General features: G+C 40.0%; 1 protein-coding gene and 2 non-coding genes across 4 annotated transcripts; all 3 read left to right on the plus strand.

Moving 5' to 3' along the window:
* Positions 1-699: 699 nt before the first annotated feature.
* rpl13 (ribosomal protein L13) lies at positions 700-8,432 on the plus strand. Of its 2 annotated transcripts, none has more exons than XM_052028087.1 (6): positions 700-832; positions 1,702-1,831; positions 5,441-5,582; positions 5,953-6,126; positions 7,420-7,476; positions 8,195-8,432. In XM_052028087.1, exons 2-6 carry the CDS (start codon positions 1,728-1,730, stop codon positions 8,351-8,353), a joined length of 636 nt encoding a protein of 211 aa, XP_051884047.1. In that variant the 5' UTR covers positions 700-832; positions 1,702-1,727; the 3' UTR covers positions 8,354-8,432. The 2 variants fall into 2 exon arrangements, with proteins under 2 accessions (XP_051884047.1, XP_051884048.1); XM_052028088.1 differs by lacking the exon at positions 700-832 and adding an exon at positions 855-1,013.
* LOC127577550 (small nucleolar RNA MBII-202) lies at positions 4,191-4,268 on the plus strand. Its single transcript, XR_007957397.1, has one exon. It is a non-coding gene; the product is annotated as a small nucleolar RNA MBII-202 (small nucleolar RNA).
* On the plus strand, positions 7,276-7,356 carry LOC127577549 (small nucleolar RNA MBII-202). Its single transcript, XR_007957396.1, has one exon. It is a non-coding gene; the product is annotated as a small nucleolar RNA MBII-202 (small nucleolar RNA).
* Positions 8,433-21,205: the final 12,773 nt, after the last annotated feature.

Genomic DNA, 21,205 nt, shown 5'->3' on the forward strand with positions numbered 1-21,205 from the left:
ACCGCTGCAAGAGGATGGAGATAGTCTTACATTTCTATTGTGGAGCCTCGTTTGGACAACTATTGGATGGGTGTGCTGTTTCTGTGCAGTTATGGACATGAAAACTCTTTCCAACAATTCTGTTCTGCCAGATCAGTGTGGTAACCTGTCATATATAACTTATCAATCAGGATAAACGGGTGTGCTCTTTGAATTTACACATACTGTTTGAATATTTGAGGGCGATGACCATGATCAAATGAAAGGTCGTCGACCTGAAATGTTGACTGTTTCTCTCCCAATGGTTGCTGCCTGACCTGCAAAGCATTTCTTATTTGATTTTACTTTAGACTTCATAAAGTTGCGGTGCTCATGTTGGGATCGCTTCAGGTTTGTGTATAAACTGCATTTGAAACTTTAACATTTGTCCTCTCAAGATTTTCGTTGCACCTGAACCTCACCAGACTGGTGCACGTGATGTCGACCGTTCAATTCCCTCTATAGATGCTGCCTGATCTGCTGAGTTCCTTCAGCATTTTGTGTGTGTTACTGGCAGTAAACCTGCACGGCTGTGCCGGCCTCCCTCCCGCTGCCCACCACCGAGCGGGGCACGGCTGTGCCGGCCTCCCTCCCGCTGCCCACCACCGAGCGGGGCACGGCTGTGCCGGCCTCCCTCCCGCTGCCCACCACCGAGCGGGGCACGGCTGTGCCGGCCTCCCTCCCGCTGCCCACCACCGAGCGGGGCACGGCTGTGCCGGCCTCTGCGCTGATTGGTTGATCTTCGCCGGCTCTATATATCCCGGCATCCCCGGCGCTGGTTCACTCTTTTCCCGCGGCCATTTTCCCGTTGACGGTACGTCCTGGGCGAGGGCGCCGATAATCCGGCTCCATCCTAGTGTTTTGTTGGGTCATCCGTGGATGCATCGCTGCGCAGTGAAACGGGGAAGGACGGAGTCTCGATATTCGTGACCATTTCGAACGGAAAACGCGGCTAAAGCCGAGTGGGCTGGGCTTTCCGTGCGTCGGGGCCTAAGGTGGAGGCGGCGGACGGGTTGTGTGGATCATGTGTCGGTTCCCCCGGAGGGTGAGCGGGCCCCCGCCGCTGCCCTCCGCCGCTGCCCTCCGCCGGGTGCCCTCCGCCGCCGGACCCGCCGCGCCGTCTGATGGGCGGCGTGTTGCCGGCTGCCAGGGTTGTAGCAAGGAGTTGCAGAATAGTTCTTGTTGCCTTGTGAAGCCTGGAAGCGTTGAGCAGGTCAGGCAGCATTCTCCCACGGAGAACCTTCACATTTCGGGTCAATAACCTTGCATCAGAACGGTTCACCGAGACGTCTGTTCTGCTTTTGGAGCACTTGCCCCGTTCGGATTAAGTGCTGAGTCGATACGTTGGTTTTCTCCGCCTTGTTTCTAGTTTGTTCCCCGCGGTGAGTCCAAAAACGGCGAGACTAATTGCTGCTCTTCTGGGAGGTTCAACAAAATGGACGTAGAGCCGAGCGGTTTCATTATATAAGTCCGTTTGTGAAAGCTTTCAGCGCATCTTTCACAGTTTCGGATGCCCATCCGTCTGCAGAGGTGGCAGAGGGGTTTTATGGTTTTCTAACGTACGTGCAAAACATCTCTGCCGGCCCCTTAATTTTATTTTTTTAAACTTCTGAACAGTAGTTTGGTTATACAGTAGCTGCATTATATCAGATCTGTTTGTTTTTCACATTTTACTTGTTTTAGGTGGTTTCACCGTTCAATAAGCGACCATGGCCCCAAGTCGGAATGGGATGATTCTGAACCCTCATTTCCACAAGGATTGGCAGAAGAGGGTCCGTACTTGGTTCAATCAGCCAGCCAGAAAAATACGCAGGTATTATTTAAACACTAGTCCATAAAAGCAAGTGTTTTTAAAAAAAATAAGGGAGAAGTAGCTAGGACAATATTTGGTTGGATGTAGGGAGGTTTATGTATACATGTTCCTCAGAACTTGTGCAGCAGCCACCCTTGAGTTTGGGGCAGAGCAGTGGCATCAAGTAGACATGTAGCTCTGGGGTTTGTCTTTTTACCTGCAGAAGAAAAGACTGAAAAAAAAATTCCATATGGATTTGTGATTGAGAAAGCCTTTAAAATCAAAGGTTGCTTCTGATAGTGATTGGCCCTGATGTGAGAGCTGACCATTTATCCTTCCTAGGCTGTTTCTTGAGGTTGAGGACTAGGCCTGATGGGGCTGATCTGGGACACAATGGTGTGTGTTGGGTAGTTGCAAAGTGTTATGCTAGACTTGTGCCCTGGTGCTACCTATTCAGTGCTTTGTAGTGTCTACTATTGGCAGTCCATGACTTGATATACAAAGTGCAAGGATCACTGCTGCTGTGAACTTTATGCCAGATTTCAGGGCTTGAGTCTCAAGGATTCTTGTATTGAATGTACAAGGTAGAAGTAGGAGTGGACTATTCAGCAGCTTGCACCTGCTCCACTGTTCAATTTGATAGCAATGCAATGCTACTAACTCAATCTTTCTTGATTTCCTTAATATGTAATCTGTCTTGAATACAGGCACTCCCTGGGTTATGAATGTTCATTGTTCATGTGTCTGAGCTCCTGTAAATTAAATTAAATTAAATTCAAAGGAGAAACTATCTTTTGGTGGGGGGGGGGGGGTCTGTTTACCTGTCACCTCCCTGCAGTAATCAGACACTGGCTGCCAGTTTCACTGCGGGAAATTGACAAGCAATTGCTTCTATTAATCCTTGTGCAACTGTACTCTTGAACAATGCAACATCCACTGATACTTCAAGCCCATCAAAACCAACTGTTGAGTGTTGGACATCTTGATTCTGTACCATTGTAACTAGGCAGTGAAAGACAATAAATAAATGTTCACATTAATTGGCCCTCACCAACACCATTCATTACAATATTGTGGAGTATACTTGTATCGATTATTCTTGTGTATTTTCTGACTAGTGGACAAAATGGCCTATGGATGTCTGTAAAAGCAGAAAATGTTCGTAACCTGGGGGCAGTCTCTACTTAGCAACTCTATAGCTCTCCTGCTAGAGAATTCCAAATAGTTTCTTCTCACCTCAGTGCCGAAAGGTGCACTGAAGGCATTGGTTAATGTCACAATCCACATCTGCTTTCCACGGTCTCAGACTTTTTATTTTGATGGGGATCACTCTTGTAGAATGGAGCAGTTTGGCAGAGGACCTTTGTTTTGCAGATGTTGGGTGCAACATCTCAAGCTATGGTGACTAAGCTGATAATGAGTTGGAATTTGGCCTCTGAACATGTGTATTGTTTGCCTCCCATATCTTTGATTTTTTTTGTACTGAATTCTATTCTAGAGCAGAGTTGCTACAAATTGAACAGTTTCTCATTTGTGCTGACTAGTTCCATATTAGCATGAAGCCTGTTGAGTTGAGGTGTAGTATGGATCCAAGGACGGTCGAAAAGCTTCTGGGTGATACGGTGGGACTCTTGAGAGGTGTGGTGGGTTAGGGAAGGGAGCCTACAAGGACATCAGCCAGTCAGTGAGGGGATGACAGTCTTCACTCCCTTTCCTCCTGGACCATTTGAGATGGCACATTGGTTGTCTGGTTTTTTCCTAGAGTCACGTATCCATCTCAAATCTAGCACATCTATTTCCTCCTCTTCCTCTTTGACTCTTTCCCTGCATTACCTTATCTGTTGCTGAAACTCTTGTGTGCCTTTGTCCATTCTACTGTCTCATATTGCCCTCCTACATTGTTCTCTCCATAAACTTGAGAGCATCTAAAACGTTGATCTAGTTTTAAGTAGCACCAGGTCCTTCTCCAGATATTAGTTGAGAGGAAATTTTGGCTTATTCAGTACTAAGTGTCAGTGAAGCATTGTGCCAGTTTTGAAAAAGTTGTTATTTAGTTCAGGGATATAATGGGGTATGGCACTAAATATCGCCATTGTTCAAATTTTGAGGTGATACTTAAGGGCAGCTTATGGGTGTGAAATTGGGGAACCTTGGAGTTCTGTGCAGGATTGGTGAGTGGAAAGATAGCCAGGAAATTACTTGAACCAGTGCGTTTTTAAAAAAAGGAGCCAGTTGAATGTGGTTCTACCTGTCTGGGAGGCATTGGAAATTAAGGGAATGTAGTCAGCAATACCAAAGGCAGCAGAAAGGACAGGGAGAACAAAAGCAGTGAATTTACTGTTTGCATGGTCACTGGGTGATATATTTGCACAGTTAGATGATGACAATTTCTCCGGAATCTCTGTATTTGAATGATGAATACAGTTGAACCCTTTCTGCTGATAACTGTGCACTGCCCCAGGTGTTTTTTAAATCCTCTTAAAGTAAGATAGTTTGAAATTTCTATTTCTTATAATTCTGTTACTACAATGAACTATAACTTTGTGTCTCTCTGGGGGTGGTGTTGGGGGAGGAGGAGGAGGAGGAGGAGGAAGAAATGCCTCTAGTTTATTGTCCAAATTCACAAGTATGTGTATGCACAGGTGCAATGAAAAACTTAATTGCAGTAGTATTCTCAAGAAAAAAATAAATTTTACCCAATTTTTTTTGACCAAGGAATACAATTAGAACAAAAACAAAGTCAATTTTACTGCAAAGTGGTCATAGTGTTGCTATGCTGAAGTAGTGATAAGGATTGTGCTGGTTGGTTCAAGAACCAAGTGGTTGAAGGGAAGTGGCTGTTCTCAAAACTGGTGGTCTGGGACGTCAGGCTGCTTTACCTCCTGCCTGATGGTAGCAGCAAGAAGATGGCATGGCTCAGATGGTGGAGATCTTGGATGTAGTCTTCTTGAGGCAGTGCTTCCTGTAGATATCAATGGTGGGGAGGGACGTGCCTATGATGTATTGGGCTGAGTCCAAAGCTTCTTGCATTCCTGTGCATTTGAATTACAGTACCAGACCATGAGGCAACCGGTCAGGATACTTTCAACAGTATGTCTGTAGAAGTTTATTAGAATGTTTGGTGACAAGCTGAACCTTGTCATCAAGTGTAACAGCTACAGAGGAAGTGCAGTGCACTACTCCTAAGAAAGCAAAGATGTTGGTGCACCTTCCTTGTGACTGCATCTATGTGTTGGGCCAGGACAGGTCATCTGCTATGCTAATGCCCAGGAATTTAAAGCTGGTGACTCTCTCCACCACTGATCTCACTCCCCCCCCCCCCCCCCCCCCCCCATGTCTACTGGCGCATATTCACCCTCCTTTCCCTTCCTGAGGTCAACAATCAGCTCTTTAGTATTACTGACGTTGAGCTAGAGGGTCAGAAGATGCTACTTTAAAACTAGTGTTGCGATTAATATAGGTAATGGGTACTGATTGCAACAGCAAAATAACCACTTCATGCAATTGTTAATCAAGTCACTTAGCATTGGTGTATAAATCTACTGTTTATTAAAATGACTGGGTTCTGGTTTTGCTCTGAGCAGTCTTAGCTAAGTTGGAAGAGAATGCTCTAACATTATCTGTTAACAGACGGAAGGCACGGCAAGCTAAAGCACGTCGCATTGCTCCACGCCCAGTTGCTGGCCCTCTTCGACCAGTTGTTAGATGTCCAACTATTAGGTATCACACTAAAGTACGTGCTGGACGAGGATTCAGCCTGGAAGAATTAAAGGTAGCTTTTTTTAAACCTATATTGGCATTGGAAGATTGAACTGATCTGAAATAGCATGTGAATAAAGGGGGAGGGGGTGGATTTCCACTTAGTTTTTTGTTGGTAGTTATTTGTGTAGGGGGTTCTTGAAAGGGTAACGGTGCAGCAGATTCATTGAGTTTCTGCGCGTAAGTAAAAGAATGGACTAATAGAGATGTGAAATCTAATTAATGTAAATATGTTCATTTGGCTGGAACTCTGTTAGAAAATGAGCTGTCAATTGTGTTCAAATTGTTCCATGATGGGGTCTTTTTCAACTTTTCTAACTTTACTATTTAAATGAGCTTTGCTCTCCATCTTCTAATAGAGTAATTTATTTTGGCCATAATAGGCAGCAGGCATCAACAGGAGAGTGGCACGTACTATTGGCATTGCAGTTGATTATAGACGCCGCAACAAGTCAACTGAGTCTATTCAGTGTAATGTTCAACGTCTGAAGGAATATCGTTCCAAGCTAATCATCTTCCCAAGGAAGGCTTCTGCACCCAAGAAGGGAGATTCTACAGTAAGTGTGCATATAAACATATTTGGAACATAGCTCTGAAGTTCTGAGGGAACAGATGAAGTTATTGATTTGTATTTAAATATAAACTTCCTGGAATAATTTGTGTATTGGCAGTCCAAATGGTGCAGTAATTATAAATTTCAAATGGAATACAGTGTGTCTAGTTTTATACAATTATTTAAAAAAAATCTAAATTGTTTTACTTTTGAAGATGTTGACTTGCTTTGTTTAATTCATTAAGTGTTCTGCTCGCACGGTTAGGTGTATCCTTAGGGACTCCGCAAGTTTGGCAGTTTAGCAGCTATGACCCTGGGTTCTAGATATTGCATTGTGATGCACATTGATCCCTAAGTTTCTGATGGCTCTGGGTGTCAGTGGTTGAAACTTGCTACATTGTGAGTTAATGTTCTCTTGTGTGAAGTAATGGGGTATTTTATTTGCATTATTACTAAGAAAAGCATGATGTGCTACAGGTAAAAGCTTGGATTTCTAAATAACTTTGTGACTTCATTCATTTTGAGGTGCTTAACAAAATGCCTTACAAATCATACAAATTTTAATGTAGTATTTAACTGGTGGTTGAGTTCTTGGATATAGCAGTGTGCAGAAGTTAGTCCTCTGTAGGTGATAAGTGAGATGGGAAAGTTACTGAGTGGTGCGTTATGAAATAGGTTGCAAAGTTGGAATAGGAAGAAATGAGGTAGTCCTAACTTGGAGTGAGATGTGTCTTAATGGATTAGATAGAAAATGAGTTCTCCAACAGTGGAAACTAGTTTGTAGCTTTACCTATGGATTGAAAAGGGTTATTTAGAGTCAGTATCAGAAGAGGTGGACTGGATAAGAGTTTGATTTTTGAAGTATTTAAGGACCTTGATAAAGGAAGATATGATTTCAAACTGTTAAAATTCTTTCCTAGAGAAAATCTTGTACTGGAAATGTGGAATTATTTCCAAAATATTTACATAAAGAAACAAGAAAAATCGAGCAAATGGCTTTAACTTTTGGAAGCATTTATTTGAGTCTGAAATTAGTTTTAAAGATAAAAGAAAATTGCGCATGCTGATCAGTATCTCTTAAAGAAGCAATATATTCTTTTGGGCTCTAAGTGCTTGGCCTTGTTTTTAATGTTATTTCACCACAGTCAAATGATGATATTTTCTCCGGAATCTCTGTACGTCTTTGATGAATTTCATTGAACCCTTTTCCATCTGATGACTGTGAAGAGGTGTCAATTGATTTAAATTCTTTGCTTTTGTTTATTGGCATTTGTTAATGCAGATTTCTTTTCCACAGGCTGAAGAAATTCAAGTGGCAACTCAGCTAACTGGACCAGTCATGCCGATCAAGAATGTGAGTAATTATTTATTAAAAATGCTTAACTTTGGACTGACCATTGCCCATGGGTGAGTCTCACCAAGGTCTGAGTGGGCTGAGGGAGTACTCTCAAGATGCTGTCAGGGGTGTATTGCCTTTCCAACTGAGTTTGCTCTCAAGTGGATGTTTTTTAAATCTAGATTGTAAAGAGGAGGAAGGCTTATCTTGTTTCTTTTTGTGGGAACTTGTGGGTCTAATTATTTAGATATAGTTTCCCTCCATTACAATAGTGGCAATACTTCAGTATCTTACTGGCTGTGGACCTAAGGATATTGTTCTTAATTGATTTAACCTATATTAACAACATGTAACGTATTGTGACAATGCACTAATAGTTATAAAACAGTTAATTCTAGTTATATCTCTTTGTGCTTACTTGTGTAAAAGTGCTGAGGTGTCCTGAACATTAAGTGCTCTTCCTCTGGGAATTTGGACGGTTTTGGATGGGAAAAGAAATCTTTAGTTGAAGCAGATTATTCAGGAAAATTGATCTGGCAGACTTGAATTGGAAATCGAACAATTAAGCCTGCAATTATTATTGCAATATTCTTAGCTTGGAGTCTATGTAAAGTACTCAAATCATTTTCATCAGCACTTCATTGTTCAAGATCTGTCCATGTGCTGCTTGCTTTTTGTTGTATAATTGCAAGCTTGTATGTGCAGTATATTTTATGGGAACTGGTTTTCTTTTCAGATATACAAAAAGGAGAGAGCCCGAATAATCTCAGAGGATGAGAAGAATTTCAAGGCCTTTGCAAGTCTTCGTATGGCCCGAGCAAATGCCCGTTTGTTTGGAATTCGTGCCAAGCGAGCAAAGGAGGCAGCAGAGCAAGATATTGAGAAAAAGAAATAAAAACACAAAAGAAATGGAACTATTAAATATAAAGCTCAACTTTTTAAATGAAAATAAATGGTCATTCTTTGCAAAATGACATCCAACTTCTCTTTTAAGGATATTTGATTTATGCTGGTCTACATGATGATGGACACATTAAGTTGTGGCTCAGTCCATTTCATTGTAAAAGCATTTCATTGTAAAAGCATTTCAGTGTTCAAGGTTGATTTAATAGTTAAAATAATGACTGCTGGTGTCCTCAACATGTGTTACTGGAGTAGGGGGAAACATTGGTAAATGTAAACAAAAATTGAAGTACCAGATAAAGCACTTTGAAGATTCTGTTGACTAGAAAGGAGTATCATTAGTGTCATGCATGGCTTGGTATTGGCAATTTGGCAATTCTGGTCTCAGTCTCACGTGAGCACAAATTTTGAACTGATTTTGAGCATAGTACAGTGTGTTTTTTAATGAGAAGTTGAAAAGAATGGGCTTTAAAGGTTCAGTGAGACCATCTTGAGTAAGATCTATATGTGTTCTCTTGCTCTTCCTCTGAGGGTTGTATTTTTAATAACTTATCCAATAGCAATTTTAAATATTAACAATGAATTTACTTCCACCATGTACTTGGGCAGACAGTTAGGAGTTGTGCACAACTGGCATAGTGGCTAGTAGAGCTGCTGCCTCAAACTCCAGTGGCCCAGATACAATTCTGACATCTAGCACTGTCTGTGTGAAATTTGCGGAGTCAACAAATGAGTTCTCTCTGGATGCTCTGGTTCCCTGAGATATCCCAGAGACGTGCAGGATTGGAGGTTAATTGGCTGCTGTAAATTGCCCTAACTTTGTAGGCAAGAAATAGAATCTGTGAGAGTTGATGGGAATATGAGAAGTGTTTCTGTGCTGTTTAACCCCAATGCATTACATTGGCTTCTAAAGAGTACTTTCACTGTCACTCAGCGAACATAGGGTTACATGTTTCAAAATGCAGCTTCGTCAGTTCGGGGGGGTGGGGGGAAGGTGAATGTTAAGAAGCTCCATCGCTTGCTGCTTCATGTGGTAATATTGCAGTTAAAACAACATTCTCTACTTTTTTTCAAAACAGGAAAGCTCTTCAGTAATGAAAGGCCCCAGTGCTACTCAAAAGCATCTCTTCACACTGCTAGAATTTTTCAAAAAAGTTTATCCTGGCCAGGTCAAGCCTGGAAAATGATAAAGGGAAGAGGTGGTCCAGGTCCCTTGTGAAAAGATGGACCATGTGCCTTTTGGGGAATACATTTTTGGTTTACATGTGAAAAAGGCTAATTGGACATTTACCAACTAGAACCCACAATCGTATAAACTTAAAGGCATGAAGAATTCTAATTTCTTTCCTCCATGTAGTTTCTCAAGCTTTTAAATGTTATTATTTACCATAATATGATACTTTAAAACAGTTATTAATAAAAATTATCTTAAATTGTATTATCTGCCTTAATATAGGTTGATCTGGCAATTGATCCTAAATACTGCTTTTATCAGTTCCACATGTTTATCAGGATGGTCAATTAGCATTAATTTTTTTAAAAAAGTCATTGAATGCCAAGGTAGGTAGACTCATTCATGTTGGAGTTTAGTTATTGCCTGGAACTTGTGTGGCATTAATCTTATTTACCAAATACCAGCTAATAGCTTAATACTGTTTAGGTATTGCAAGCAGTCTGCTTTTTCTGAGAATGTAATTGAATATTCTGACCTTATGATGGAAAGAAGGTAATTGACAAGGCAGCTGAAGATGGTTGGGCTAGAATATTGACCTGAGGAACTTATGCAGCAATGAATAAAGTGATTGAGGACTTCTAAGTACCACAATCACTTCCCTTGTGCAAGGTGTGATTCTAACTATTGGTATGTTTTCCCTTGATACCTGTTGTCTTCAATTTTAAGCAAGACCTAAACTGGGCTTTTTTGGGTAAGTACTGCTTGATAGTATTGTTTTTGGGGGAGAAAAAGCCCCTGAATGGGCATAGGGTTTCCAATTCATGAAAATAACAAGTACTGATAAACTATTGGAAATTTTTGTCCTACTGACTTCAGCTAAATACCCATGTGAATATACTGTAGTGATTATACATTGTAATTGGGCTCCATTGAAGTATATGCAATGTTAATCAAAACATGGGGTAATAAAAATAATGGGATTAGTGTAGAATTTGTGAAAATGGGTGGTTGATAGAGTGGACTTGGCAGGCTGAAGGGTCCATTTCCATGCTCTATTTGTCCATGACTTGGTAAAGAATTATGCTGCCTACATACTCCCACCAAGTTTTGTTTATCAATCACTGCTACACTCTGATCTAAATTATGTTGCTTAACTAGAATACGAATTTCAAAATTGCCATCTTTTAATTTCAAATTCAAATCCTGAGGTAGCTGCATCTCCAATTTTGATGTGAAAGTCGGCCTGTGTTCTGCAATAAATCAGACAACAGCAGAACCAAAGAACTTACGATCAATGCTTTATTAGTTTAACACTAGCGGGAGTGAGGGTGTATTAGACCCACTTGAAGATTCCTTGGTTAGCGTACCTTTTATACCCACTTCGTGAGAAACCTTCGTGGGGAGTTGCACTTACTATGGCAATTGCTGACAACAAGCTTTAGCAAAACAAGATACATCTTTTTTTAAAAAAAAACTTTCTTACCCACACCTGGCCTCACTTCCAGCCGTAACTATAGTCACCCCATGGCTGAGGTAACTTCTTACTATGGGAATAGCTGACTATCAGGAGACCAGATGCATACCATTAACCCCTGCATTGCCAGTTGTTAACCTTTGCACTCCCAGTTATCTTTTACATTGATCTCTTATTAGAAGGTATTAAGGGATACAGAACCAACACAGTTTGGTCTAATATGAAACAGTGGGACACACTCCTGGAGCTGAATAGTCTACGTCTGATGTAATGACTTAATATACAAGATTCAATGGAGGTTTTGGAACACAGGAAAATTTCATTTTTCATTATTCCATAGCTTTGCAATGTGACAAATGATGTTAAACCATACTAAGACCAGTCTGATTCTCCACCTTATTTATATATTAAAAGATTTTTAGTTTTTTTTACCCCCTCAAGAAGAAAATCTAGCTATCTGTAGCTTTATCTCAGAACTGGATTCAAATCTAACCCAGACTTCAAATTCCCTGCCACAAACATGCTGAAAATTAATTTGGCCTTTAAGTATTTAAGGGAGCAGGGGAAACATTGACTAGTTCCGTTTCTGTGAACTGTTCGTAACCCAGTTTGCAAGTCAGAAACGTGGCTGTGAACCAAGTTCCCAGGCAGCTGAAGATGCCTGAAGCCTGGCAGCAGCCAGCCAATCAATTCCACTGGTCTCCCAAATGCTCAATTGTACGTGTGGGCTGTACATGAGTCGTGTGTATGTAAGCTGGGGAGGATCTGCAATTGGATAATTGTTCAAAAGAGCCAAGAGCTCTTTTAAAGGGAATAGTCTATTTTTATGTTGTTTCATTGTAATCAGGGGAAATGGATCTAAAATCATGCCCATTAATGTAAGGTTTCAAACTGAGATATTTGTGTGATTTTTACATAACTTGTCACCATTGACTTTAAAACTTGGTAAAGTACAATTCTTTTGCATGTTGCTGACCAAGGCCCAATATGAACAGTCGGCATCCTCAGAAGTTTGGTGACAGGTTTTAATATTTGCTGGGCATTTACAGAAACTTAGTTATAAAATTATTTTAAAGATGTACATTGTCACCACCAGATGGCATTCAAGTTAGTGGAAATCAAAGAAATGTTCTGAATGTAGCTTTATACTTTTCTCAGAAAGATTAATCCCCTGAACTTTAAGCTCTTTGAAGATGCTGGTGTGAATTTCCATGACTTTTTCACAACTTATTCTATGTTTTTGCCTAAACTAACTTTATACCCTAAATAAGTTGATATGTAAAATGTTTTATTGCTTATTCATAGACATTACAGTAGTAAAGGGGCATAGATTTTATTTAATTTTCCCTCATTTTTCCATTTGTTTTGTAATTGGTTCTCTCTCAACTTCTTGCATTTGTTATGCAAGCTTGGCTGAATGGTGTTTTTGCAGTGAGTTAGAAAATTAGGGACTGGAAGCTTTAACTGGGTATCCACTATGGAATCTGTACTGTATGCTGTATTGGTGGCATTGCCATCACTTGAATATGAAATTCCTCTGCCTTTTGAAGTGAATGAAAGACCGCACAGTACATTTTCCCTGCCCTTGGTGAGACCTGTACTACACAAATTAGTTGTCACATTAACTCCAGTGAGGATGTATTTTGTGCTGTATGAATACAAATTTGAATAGCTGTGAATAATTAAATGCAAAATTAAATATCGTGTTAAAATAAGAAATCATGGATAACGTTTTTGCATTTAAAGATGCAAATATATAAAAATCCAAAATAATATGACAATATAGAGAATTAAATTGAGTAAAGAAAGTAGGTTGTACGTGGTTGCCGATGTGCCTCACTCCCACCAAAACAAACTCGTAACATCACTCTTTGTGTAACTGATTGTCATTGTGACAATGTAGATTCACTAGCTTTGTTGCACGTCACCAGCCATCTAGTTTTCACTGAAGTCATTGTGATAAATACACCAGCCATTATGTACATTTGCTATCCACACAAAAGAATGTAATTTATTGCTTTATGCATAATAATTTAAAGTTGACTTGTTATATTCAGCTTAAAATTTTGTCATTAGAAGCTTTACTTGCCAACACTGAATGATCAGTGCAAAAAGCCAGAAGTATCCTTCTGTTGTATGAAGAGTAAATTTACATATTGGCCTGGATTTTGAGGTTGTACCAAAGCCAATTCTCAAAGTATGCGAGAAATGTCTACAATTCTGAGTTTTGAGTTCTTAATGGCATACTATGTCATGGTTATTGCTCAGCAAACAGTCTAACCTGGTAAAGGCAATTACTTAAAAATTCCAATTCCCTTTGATAAATGGCTCAGAGTATAATTGCAACGTGCACTGAAACTATGTTGAAGTAATGCAGTGAAGAGAACCTATGTCGGCTGCCTGGATAACAGGAAAGAACATGCAAATTATGATTCAAATACACAGCATGATTCCCATCCTTTCAGTGCAGTTATGCTCAGAACTGTGTGGTTTAAGGATTGGTGAAAGAAGTGCCAAGTTACCTGATTAATCACTTTTCATTGAGAGTTGCTGCAGTTCCAGTCATGAGTTCTGGTAATTGTTGCAATTTGTGGAGACTTCTTAAACAAATCCTATAAATATTCTCTGCATTGGAGTCATATAGGACAGAAACAAGCCCTTCAGCCTACCATGTTCATGCTGCCCATTGTTCCTACCTGCATAAATCACTTTTACCCATGTTAGGGCCCTAGCATTGTATGTCTTGGTTTGACTCAGATACTTGTCTAAATGCTCCTTAAATGTGAGAATATCTGCCTCCATTACGCCTTCAGGTGGTATATTCCAGATTCTGACCATCCTCTCTGTGACAATATTCCCCCTCAGCTCCTCTCTAAACTTACCTCAACCCTATGACCTTTCTGTTTAGCCATTGTCACCATGGAAAAAAGATCTTTACTATCTACACTTTATCCCCCTTACAACTTTATATACTGTATTAGGTCGCACTCCCCCCCCATTGTTCTCTTTTGTCGTGTTCCATTCTCGTAGCCAAGTAATGCCTTAGAATGATTTATCTTCCCATGCACGCACTATCACTTCCGGAGCTCCCCATGGATGGAGGTTTGGGTCCCTCCCATTTTTCATCAACATTTGTTTGATGTCCTTCAAGTTCATGTTTGACTTGGTTTATGTGAGTGGTTGATCAGTCCAATTTGTGCTTTGAAATGTCTGTGGCACAACAACCGAGAGATGCTGCTGTGGGTTACGTGGTTAACAGGAGGTGTCCTGGTGGTGTGCAATTTCTGCTGCTTGCACTTTTGTTCTGCAACAAGAGTTGTCCTTTGCCCCACAGCCTGTAGCTCCAGTGTGGATGAAGCTTATCTGCTGGAACAACCCTGAGCAATATTGAAATGGTAATCATGCATTCAAGAGCATTATCAATATTGAAATGCTTTAAGGATGACTTGAGGGAGATCATGAAACATTTCTTCTGTCTTCCCTGAGAGCACTTTCTCTTCAGCCTGCCATAAGAAATGTTCTTTGGCAGTTCCTCATCTAATATCCTGATAACATGACGTGGCCACCTCATCTGGAATATCATGCAGAATACCGGTGTTTGGAATATCTGCAGTGCGACAACCTCAGTGTTTGGGACTTTGACATGTTATGAGTTTTCTTGGTCAGCTCCTGTAAAAGTAGTACAGTTTTATAGCATGGTGTTTACATACGTATGTACGGCAAGGCTGACAACACAATAGATTTGTGGGCCCTCCAATTTGTTTGTCGAATGATGTCTCTGCACTTCCAGGGATATGTACGTGGTCTGCTAAAGCTCACAGTTGCTTTGGCAATTCTGATACTGATTTCATCATTGTGACAGTGCACTCCTGGCGGTGAAGAGCTTGACACTGCCTCTGGTCTAATAGGTTTCCACTGGCATCTTTCTGAGTATATACTACACAGTCCTCTTGTTTTAGTTTGAAACTTGAAAGCTAGGAATACATGTGAGACTTCAGCCTTCAGACTTTGCTCATTTCAGTGAATTTTTTTCTTTTGTTTCAAGATTACATCAGGTCCTTATAGCAGTAACTGCACCAGGAATAGTTAGTTTTCACTATGTACTTCAAGGTCATGAGAAACACCACATAAGTGTAAGCCTTTCTTTTCCTCCTTCATGTGAACATGGTATAGGTTCATAAAAATCTGATTATTGAAGCTGGAGTCAAAAGAGGAGCGGCAAGGGTTTGTCACAGCCTCACCAGAGAAATGCAGCCTCTGTTCACTGATTGTGTAAGACCAGGAGGAATGTTCACCAAGGGTGGGATATAGCTCACTAGAACTGGGATCAATGCCCTTCATGGAGATTCATAGGCGAGCAATTGGGGAGAGTATAAACAAAAGTGGGCTCTTACACCATAAATTTCTATCATTCTGTCTTGTTCTTGCTGCCACCTTCTAGGGCACAGAATTGAATATAAGCATTTGGGTACAATCTGTTGGAAGTTAAATAAGAAAAACTTACATTTGACGTAAAGGGTTGTTGAATCCATTGTTGGATGGGATTATATCTGCTGTCTGCATTTAGTGTAACCCAGTTATAAGGATTATGGGAGAAAGATTTAGGGGGCAAAGGGAAGCTATATTATTTTAAATTATTTTGTTTTATTCCATTTTTAAAGCCATAAGTGTTATTAAGTACTTTTGGTTATTGTTATTTTTTTACTTCATAATTTATTTAAATTATTTACCTCAGTGTTGATAGTTTTTTAACTGTTTCTGAATTTCAGGATACCTTAAAAACTTTCAGAATTCGATTGCAGCTCTACAGCTAGCCATGCCCCACTCCTAGCTTTCTCAGTTGTCAAAGGCCGTCAGAGACGTTTCTTGGGTAGGTCTTCTCACTGCATCACCTTAGGCTCTGTAAAGGCAGAGAACCAGCTGATGGACACTTGGTCACAGAAACGCAGTGAGACAGGCCCACTGTACCTCGACAAGGTAAGTACAGACTGAGGGTGGTGATTCTTGGCAGGGGGTACAGGAACAGCAAGATGGAAAGAAAAATTGTCATTGAGGGGTCAAGGACAGAATCCATTTTGTTAAGGAAACAAGAAAGAGGCTATCACACCACTGTAATAGTGAAAGGGCAATAGAGAAGCAAATCTGCAGGGACATTACTGAGATATGCATGAACTGTAAAGTGATACTGGGGGGGACTTCAAATCCCCCAATATTAGTTGAGAAAATGTTAGCGTAAAAAGGCAAAGAAGGGGAAATTACTGAACAGTATTCTGTAGAAGTTTGTTGATCAGTGTGTGTTTACTACCACTAGGAGGCATTGCTGGATCTCGTTCTAGTAAGGTGGATGAAGTGTCAGTGAGAGCTTTCACAACCACATCTCTGAACAAACATAAACATTAGGATCACCTGGGAAACTTTGGCTTCACTGTTTCAGAGCCATTCAGACATGTCCATCTTTCCCCACCCTTGCTTCAACTTAAAACTAACTTGTTTTCTCACTTTTCTAGTTCTGATTAAGGACCTTCAAACCTCACCATTAACTCTGTTTATCTTTCCACAGATGCTGTCTGACCTGCTGAGTGTTTCCAGCATTTCCTGCTTTTGTTTCAGTTTTCCAGCATCTGCAGTTCTGTGATTTTTGGTCAGTGAGAGAATTTTGACAATTGGGGGCATAAATGCTGCCAGTTCAACATTTTTAAAGGCAGGTACATTGCCTGGCCAGGATAAGGAAGGAAAGCAAGGGAAGAAACAACAGAGGTCCAGCCATCATCTTCCAGTCTCCTTTGGCTACAGATGTGATGCCCATGGAGTGGAAAGAGGCCAAGTGAACAGGTAGGATTTTCCCTTAAAAGAGGTCAATATCTATAGGGTACAGGTTGAAGGTAACTAGTAGAAAGATTAGAGAGAAGTTGAGGAATAGGTTTTCACTCAGAGTGGCAGGGTCTAGAACTGTGCATGAGAAAGTAGTGAGACAGAAACCCTGATTACATTTAGTTAAACATTTGATGCAGCATTGGCTACAAGGCAGAGAGCTGGAAAATGGGATTAGTCTAAATAGCTCTCTTTTAGCCATGAAGGGAATGTTGAATTTCTATCATTCTGTGTTGTTCTTACTGCTATCTTCTAGGGCACAACAGAATTGAATATAAACATTTAGGTGCAATCCGTTAGAATTTAAATAAGAAAAAAACTTACATTTGACATAAAGGATTGTTGAATCCATTCTTTGGATGGAATTATTCATGCTGTGTGCATTAAGTGAAAGCTGTTTGAAGCTGTATTGTAGTCTGCTATGTCTTGGCATTTTGGACATTATTCATGGCCTGGGACCATATTGCATGTGGAATGATTAAACATTCAGAAAATCCAGATCAGAAAGATATCTACCCAGACCCTGCTCAACCACCATATAGGATGCTTTATAATGTATTTGGGGGAAAAAAAACTCTTGTCAATGACACGTATGGCAGTGATAATTCAAAGCCACACATTTACTGAACCAAGAAAGAATCCAATATGTCTGCACGTAAGATGACAGAAGGTGCTAGTCTCCTGAAGCGGAGGCATCAGTCGGTGGCATTCTATTATCTATGCACCCCGGTTCACAGTTTCTTACTGTGGGAGTGGATGCATTTGCTTCCTTCACAAGCTGCACTCTCACTGGTAACACTTGAGGTGCACAAAACACAAACAACCAAACACCTAGGAGAATGAGATATATTTAGGCAGAAACATGAAGAACATCAGGGACAAATCATAAACAATTTCCTTGATATTTTAGATATGTCTTCGATAAATGTATATACTTGATGTAATTTGTCAAAACTACATGGAAACAAATAGCTGAGTCATAGTGTTCTCATGGTGTAATAAATATTGCACAATCAATAACACAGAAATACATGGAGTAGATAGCCAGATGCAGATCAGACAGCTCAGCTAGTCGATGCCGGCGTTTATACTCCACACAAGTCTGCTCCCGTTGCATTAACCTCATCTCAGCCTTTCCGTATATCTGAGCCATTCCATTTTCTTACTTGCCCAGATTCCTTTTATCTAAGGTATTTGTGATTTCTATACTATAACCACTCTCTGAATCAAGAATCTTTTCAATTTTTTTCCTGTTTGGAAATATTAATTTTGCACTTATTAATTCACAACATTATGTGTTCAATATAGCTGATTTTGAAAATAAATGCAATGTTGGAATCTTGTATTTCTTTGGGAATAGTTTCTCTTCAGAAGGTGATTCTATTTCTTTTCCTGTGAAATGAAGAGCTGAATTCTGTTGCTGACAAATAATCATATGGAACTGTACTTATGGTGCACTAAAATATTGTCCCAATTATTCCTAAATCTGGTGCTACCTAAACAATCATGAAGTTGCTCAAATACAAATATGTAACAGTGTTAATATGTTTTACACCCAGAAGGAAGTGTTAAAACACTTGCATGGTTCCTGACAGGACCAGACTCCACTGAATGCAGCTGCCAACACTTTGCACAATCACAAAATGATGTCAGCCCTTAAAGGCACACTCCCCATAGTGGTCAGACAGTAGCAATCCAGAAGGGAGAGGTTCACTCATAGGCGCACAATTCCTGAAAAATTGAGGTCTTAATATTAGTATACAAAAATTACTTCCTCCCCTCTCACACTCACTCTCACACAGATACATAGTGACTGACATCGTTTGGTGCAGGTGTGGTTCATGCCCGGAACTGCTGGTCCAATTTCACAAGTGCCTTAAGTTGAAATGAAATTGATCACTAATGCAAATTAGTTTGGGTAAATTCAATTTTGGATCATGTAGCGTTGAAGAGCAGTTGATTTTGTGGCAAAAATATAATTAACATTAATAGCTTGATAGTATCCATGTAGTTCACCACATTAAAGAATGGTTATGAGTCTTCTACCTGTGTATTGGATCCTTTTCAAACTGTAAAGTGGTGTGTGCTCCAGCTTCAATTTTAACATGCTTTTCAGCAATGGAGTGTTAGTATTTAATGTGAATAATTTATATTTTAGGCAGGTCCCTAAATCTTCAGTTTGACTTTGTTCAGTTAGTATGCATGAATAATTCTGCCACAAATGACGCATTTGTCGCTGTTGTTAACTTTAAGGAATGAATGGGAAAGGGAGAACATTTGGAAGGTGGCCATAAAGGTAAACTATAGAAACAAGTCGATGAGTAGGCTCATTTTCACTGACGTTCTCGGTTGAAAGTGACAATGTGAACTTCTGTTCATTTTTTTTTTCTAAATGAATGAGTGAACTATAACATCACAGGAAAACCTCTATCAAGATAACACAGCTAATAAGCAAGCCTCTCTTTATTTGTCTATTTGTACCTGGTTTCACAGTCCATTCACCATTCTAATTTATGCTTCCCTTATTGTGCTTGTGATGTTAATTTCATAATCTTCAATCTGATTCTTAAGGATTTACACAGGTGCTGCTGGCCTGCGCACGCGATCTCACAGTTTCAGCAACTCCAAGGGCAAGGTGTCATCGGCACTGAAAGGGCAAGGGCAAGTCTAAGTGGGCCCTGACTGCTTACACACCAGAGCAATATGTGGGATATTTTGTTTCTTTTTTTCTCATCAGCAATAATTTTTTTATAAAAGATGTGAAGCATTTCCTTCATATATTTTGAAATAATTTTCACACATTGATCTGAGTTTCCTGTGACAAATGTATATAGTTCAACGCTAGACCAGTCGGTATTGAACTGGCCACCAGTAGGGGTGTACTCCAATGTACCCTATTTACTGTAGTTTTCTTCATTCCTGGGTCTGTCACAGATATGACAAACCACTGTGAGAAATCTTGGAGCAAAACTTGGGTGCGATTTGATGTTTTAAATCGTGAACATTTTTTATTTACTTCAAATTATCTATAGCACATGAGGGGACATTGTACATTAGTCTTAGTGGGAAATCTAATTAAAAACTAAAACAAAATGTTACATTTCACTTATTTATTCACCTCTTTGCATCAGGTCTCCCTGCTGAGCCCAGCAACAGATGCCCTCCTCTCCACTCAAATATGTAGTAGTGCTGGGGTTAGACTGAACTCATCTTGGTAATCTCCTTGACCTTGGAAAAGCAGACTTGCTCAGTTGATAACCATTGCTTCACACGAATGGAATGAGCTTCATGCAACTGAACTTAGTGCACAGAAAATATATGGCATTCTTGTCTTTCAAACTCGTACTAGACATAGTGTCATTATGGAATGATGTTTATTTGATGAAATGCAAGGGATTTTATTTGCCTGCCGTCAGAAAGCAAGGGATGTCAATAACCTTAAAGTCTCCCAGACTCTGAAAGTAACTGTTAGTGGTTTTCATTCCCTATTATTAACCTTGTAGGTTGCAATACCTAGCTACAGCTCCTGTGGTTTCAATTCCAGATTATGGTACATATTCAACAATTCTTTTAAAAATATTTTAATATAATCTTTTAAAATATTACACTGCTAGAGAGACAATGCATTGAACACAGCAGGTATCAATTGTCTGCAGAAACACTACAAAAGTGCCAGTGATAATTATCCTGTGATGGAATAACTGAAGATCTGCAGGTGTTATCATTTATAAAAATATAAAGGAAAATGTATATCATTGTAAGAAAAAAAAGCAAAATTTTACAAGTTCAGTTCATTAACATTTAACTTTGCTTCCATTTAATAGAACATTTTGTTCTGAATTCAGGAAAACTATTGAACCCTGTCAAGCCAGTAGTTAAGCATCACGATTATCACATTCATTCTGTCTGATGCATGCCATTCAGAATGTTTTTTCTAGATTGATGAATATTCAAGTCCCAGATGAGCAACTAACATTCAAAGCTGATGTCCATATTTTTGTTAGAACCACTCAGCTCCAGACCTCATCACAGTTTTGGTCCAAACATGGACTAAACTTTAAACATTACTTATACAGCACGGTAACGGACCCTTCCAGCCCAACGAGTCTGCGCCGCCCATGTTAACTTCCCCGTACGTCTTTGGAATGTGGGAGGAAACTGGAGCAGCCGGAGGAAACCCATGCAGACACGGGGAGAACGTACAGACTCCTTACAGACAACGGTGGGAATTGAACCCCGATCGTTGGCGCTGTAATAGCGTCATGCTAATTGCTATGCTACTGTACTGCCCTAAAGAACTGAATTCCAGCGGTAAGGTTAGGGTA

The sequence above is a fragment of the Pristis pectinata genome, chromosome 13, assembly GCF_009764475.1.
Source record: "Pristis pectinata isolate sPriPec2 chromosome 13, sPriPec2.1.pri, whole genome shotgun sequence".
In the NCBI taxonomy this organism is placed as follows: Eukaryota; Metazoa; Chordata; class Chondrichthyes; order Rhinopristiformes; family Pristidae; genus Pristis; species Pristis pectinata.

Excerpts from the sequence above, each read along its gene's own strand:
- rpl13 (XM_052028087.1), top strand. The coding sequence starts at position 1,728 with ATGGCCCCAAGTCGGAATGGGATGATTCTGAACCCTCATTTCCACAAG. Across the intron at positions 6,127-7,419 it reads CCAAGAAGGGAGATTCTACA|GCTGAAGAAATTCAAGTGGC; the intron begins GTAAGTGTGCAT and ends TCTTTTCCACAG. Across the intron at positions 7,477-8,194 it reads CAGTCATGCCGATCAAGAAT|ATATACAAAAAGGAGAGAGC; the intron begins GTGAGTAATTAT and ends TTTTCTTTTCAG.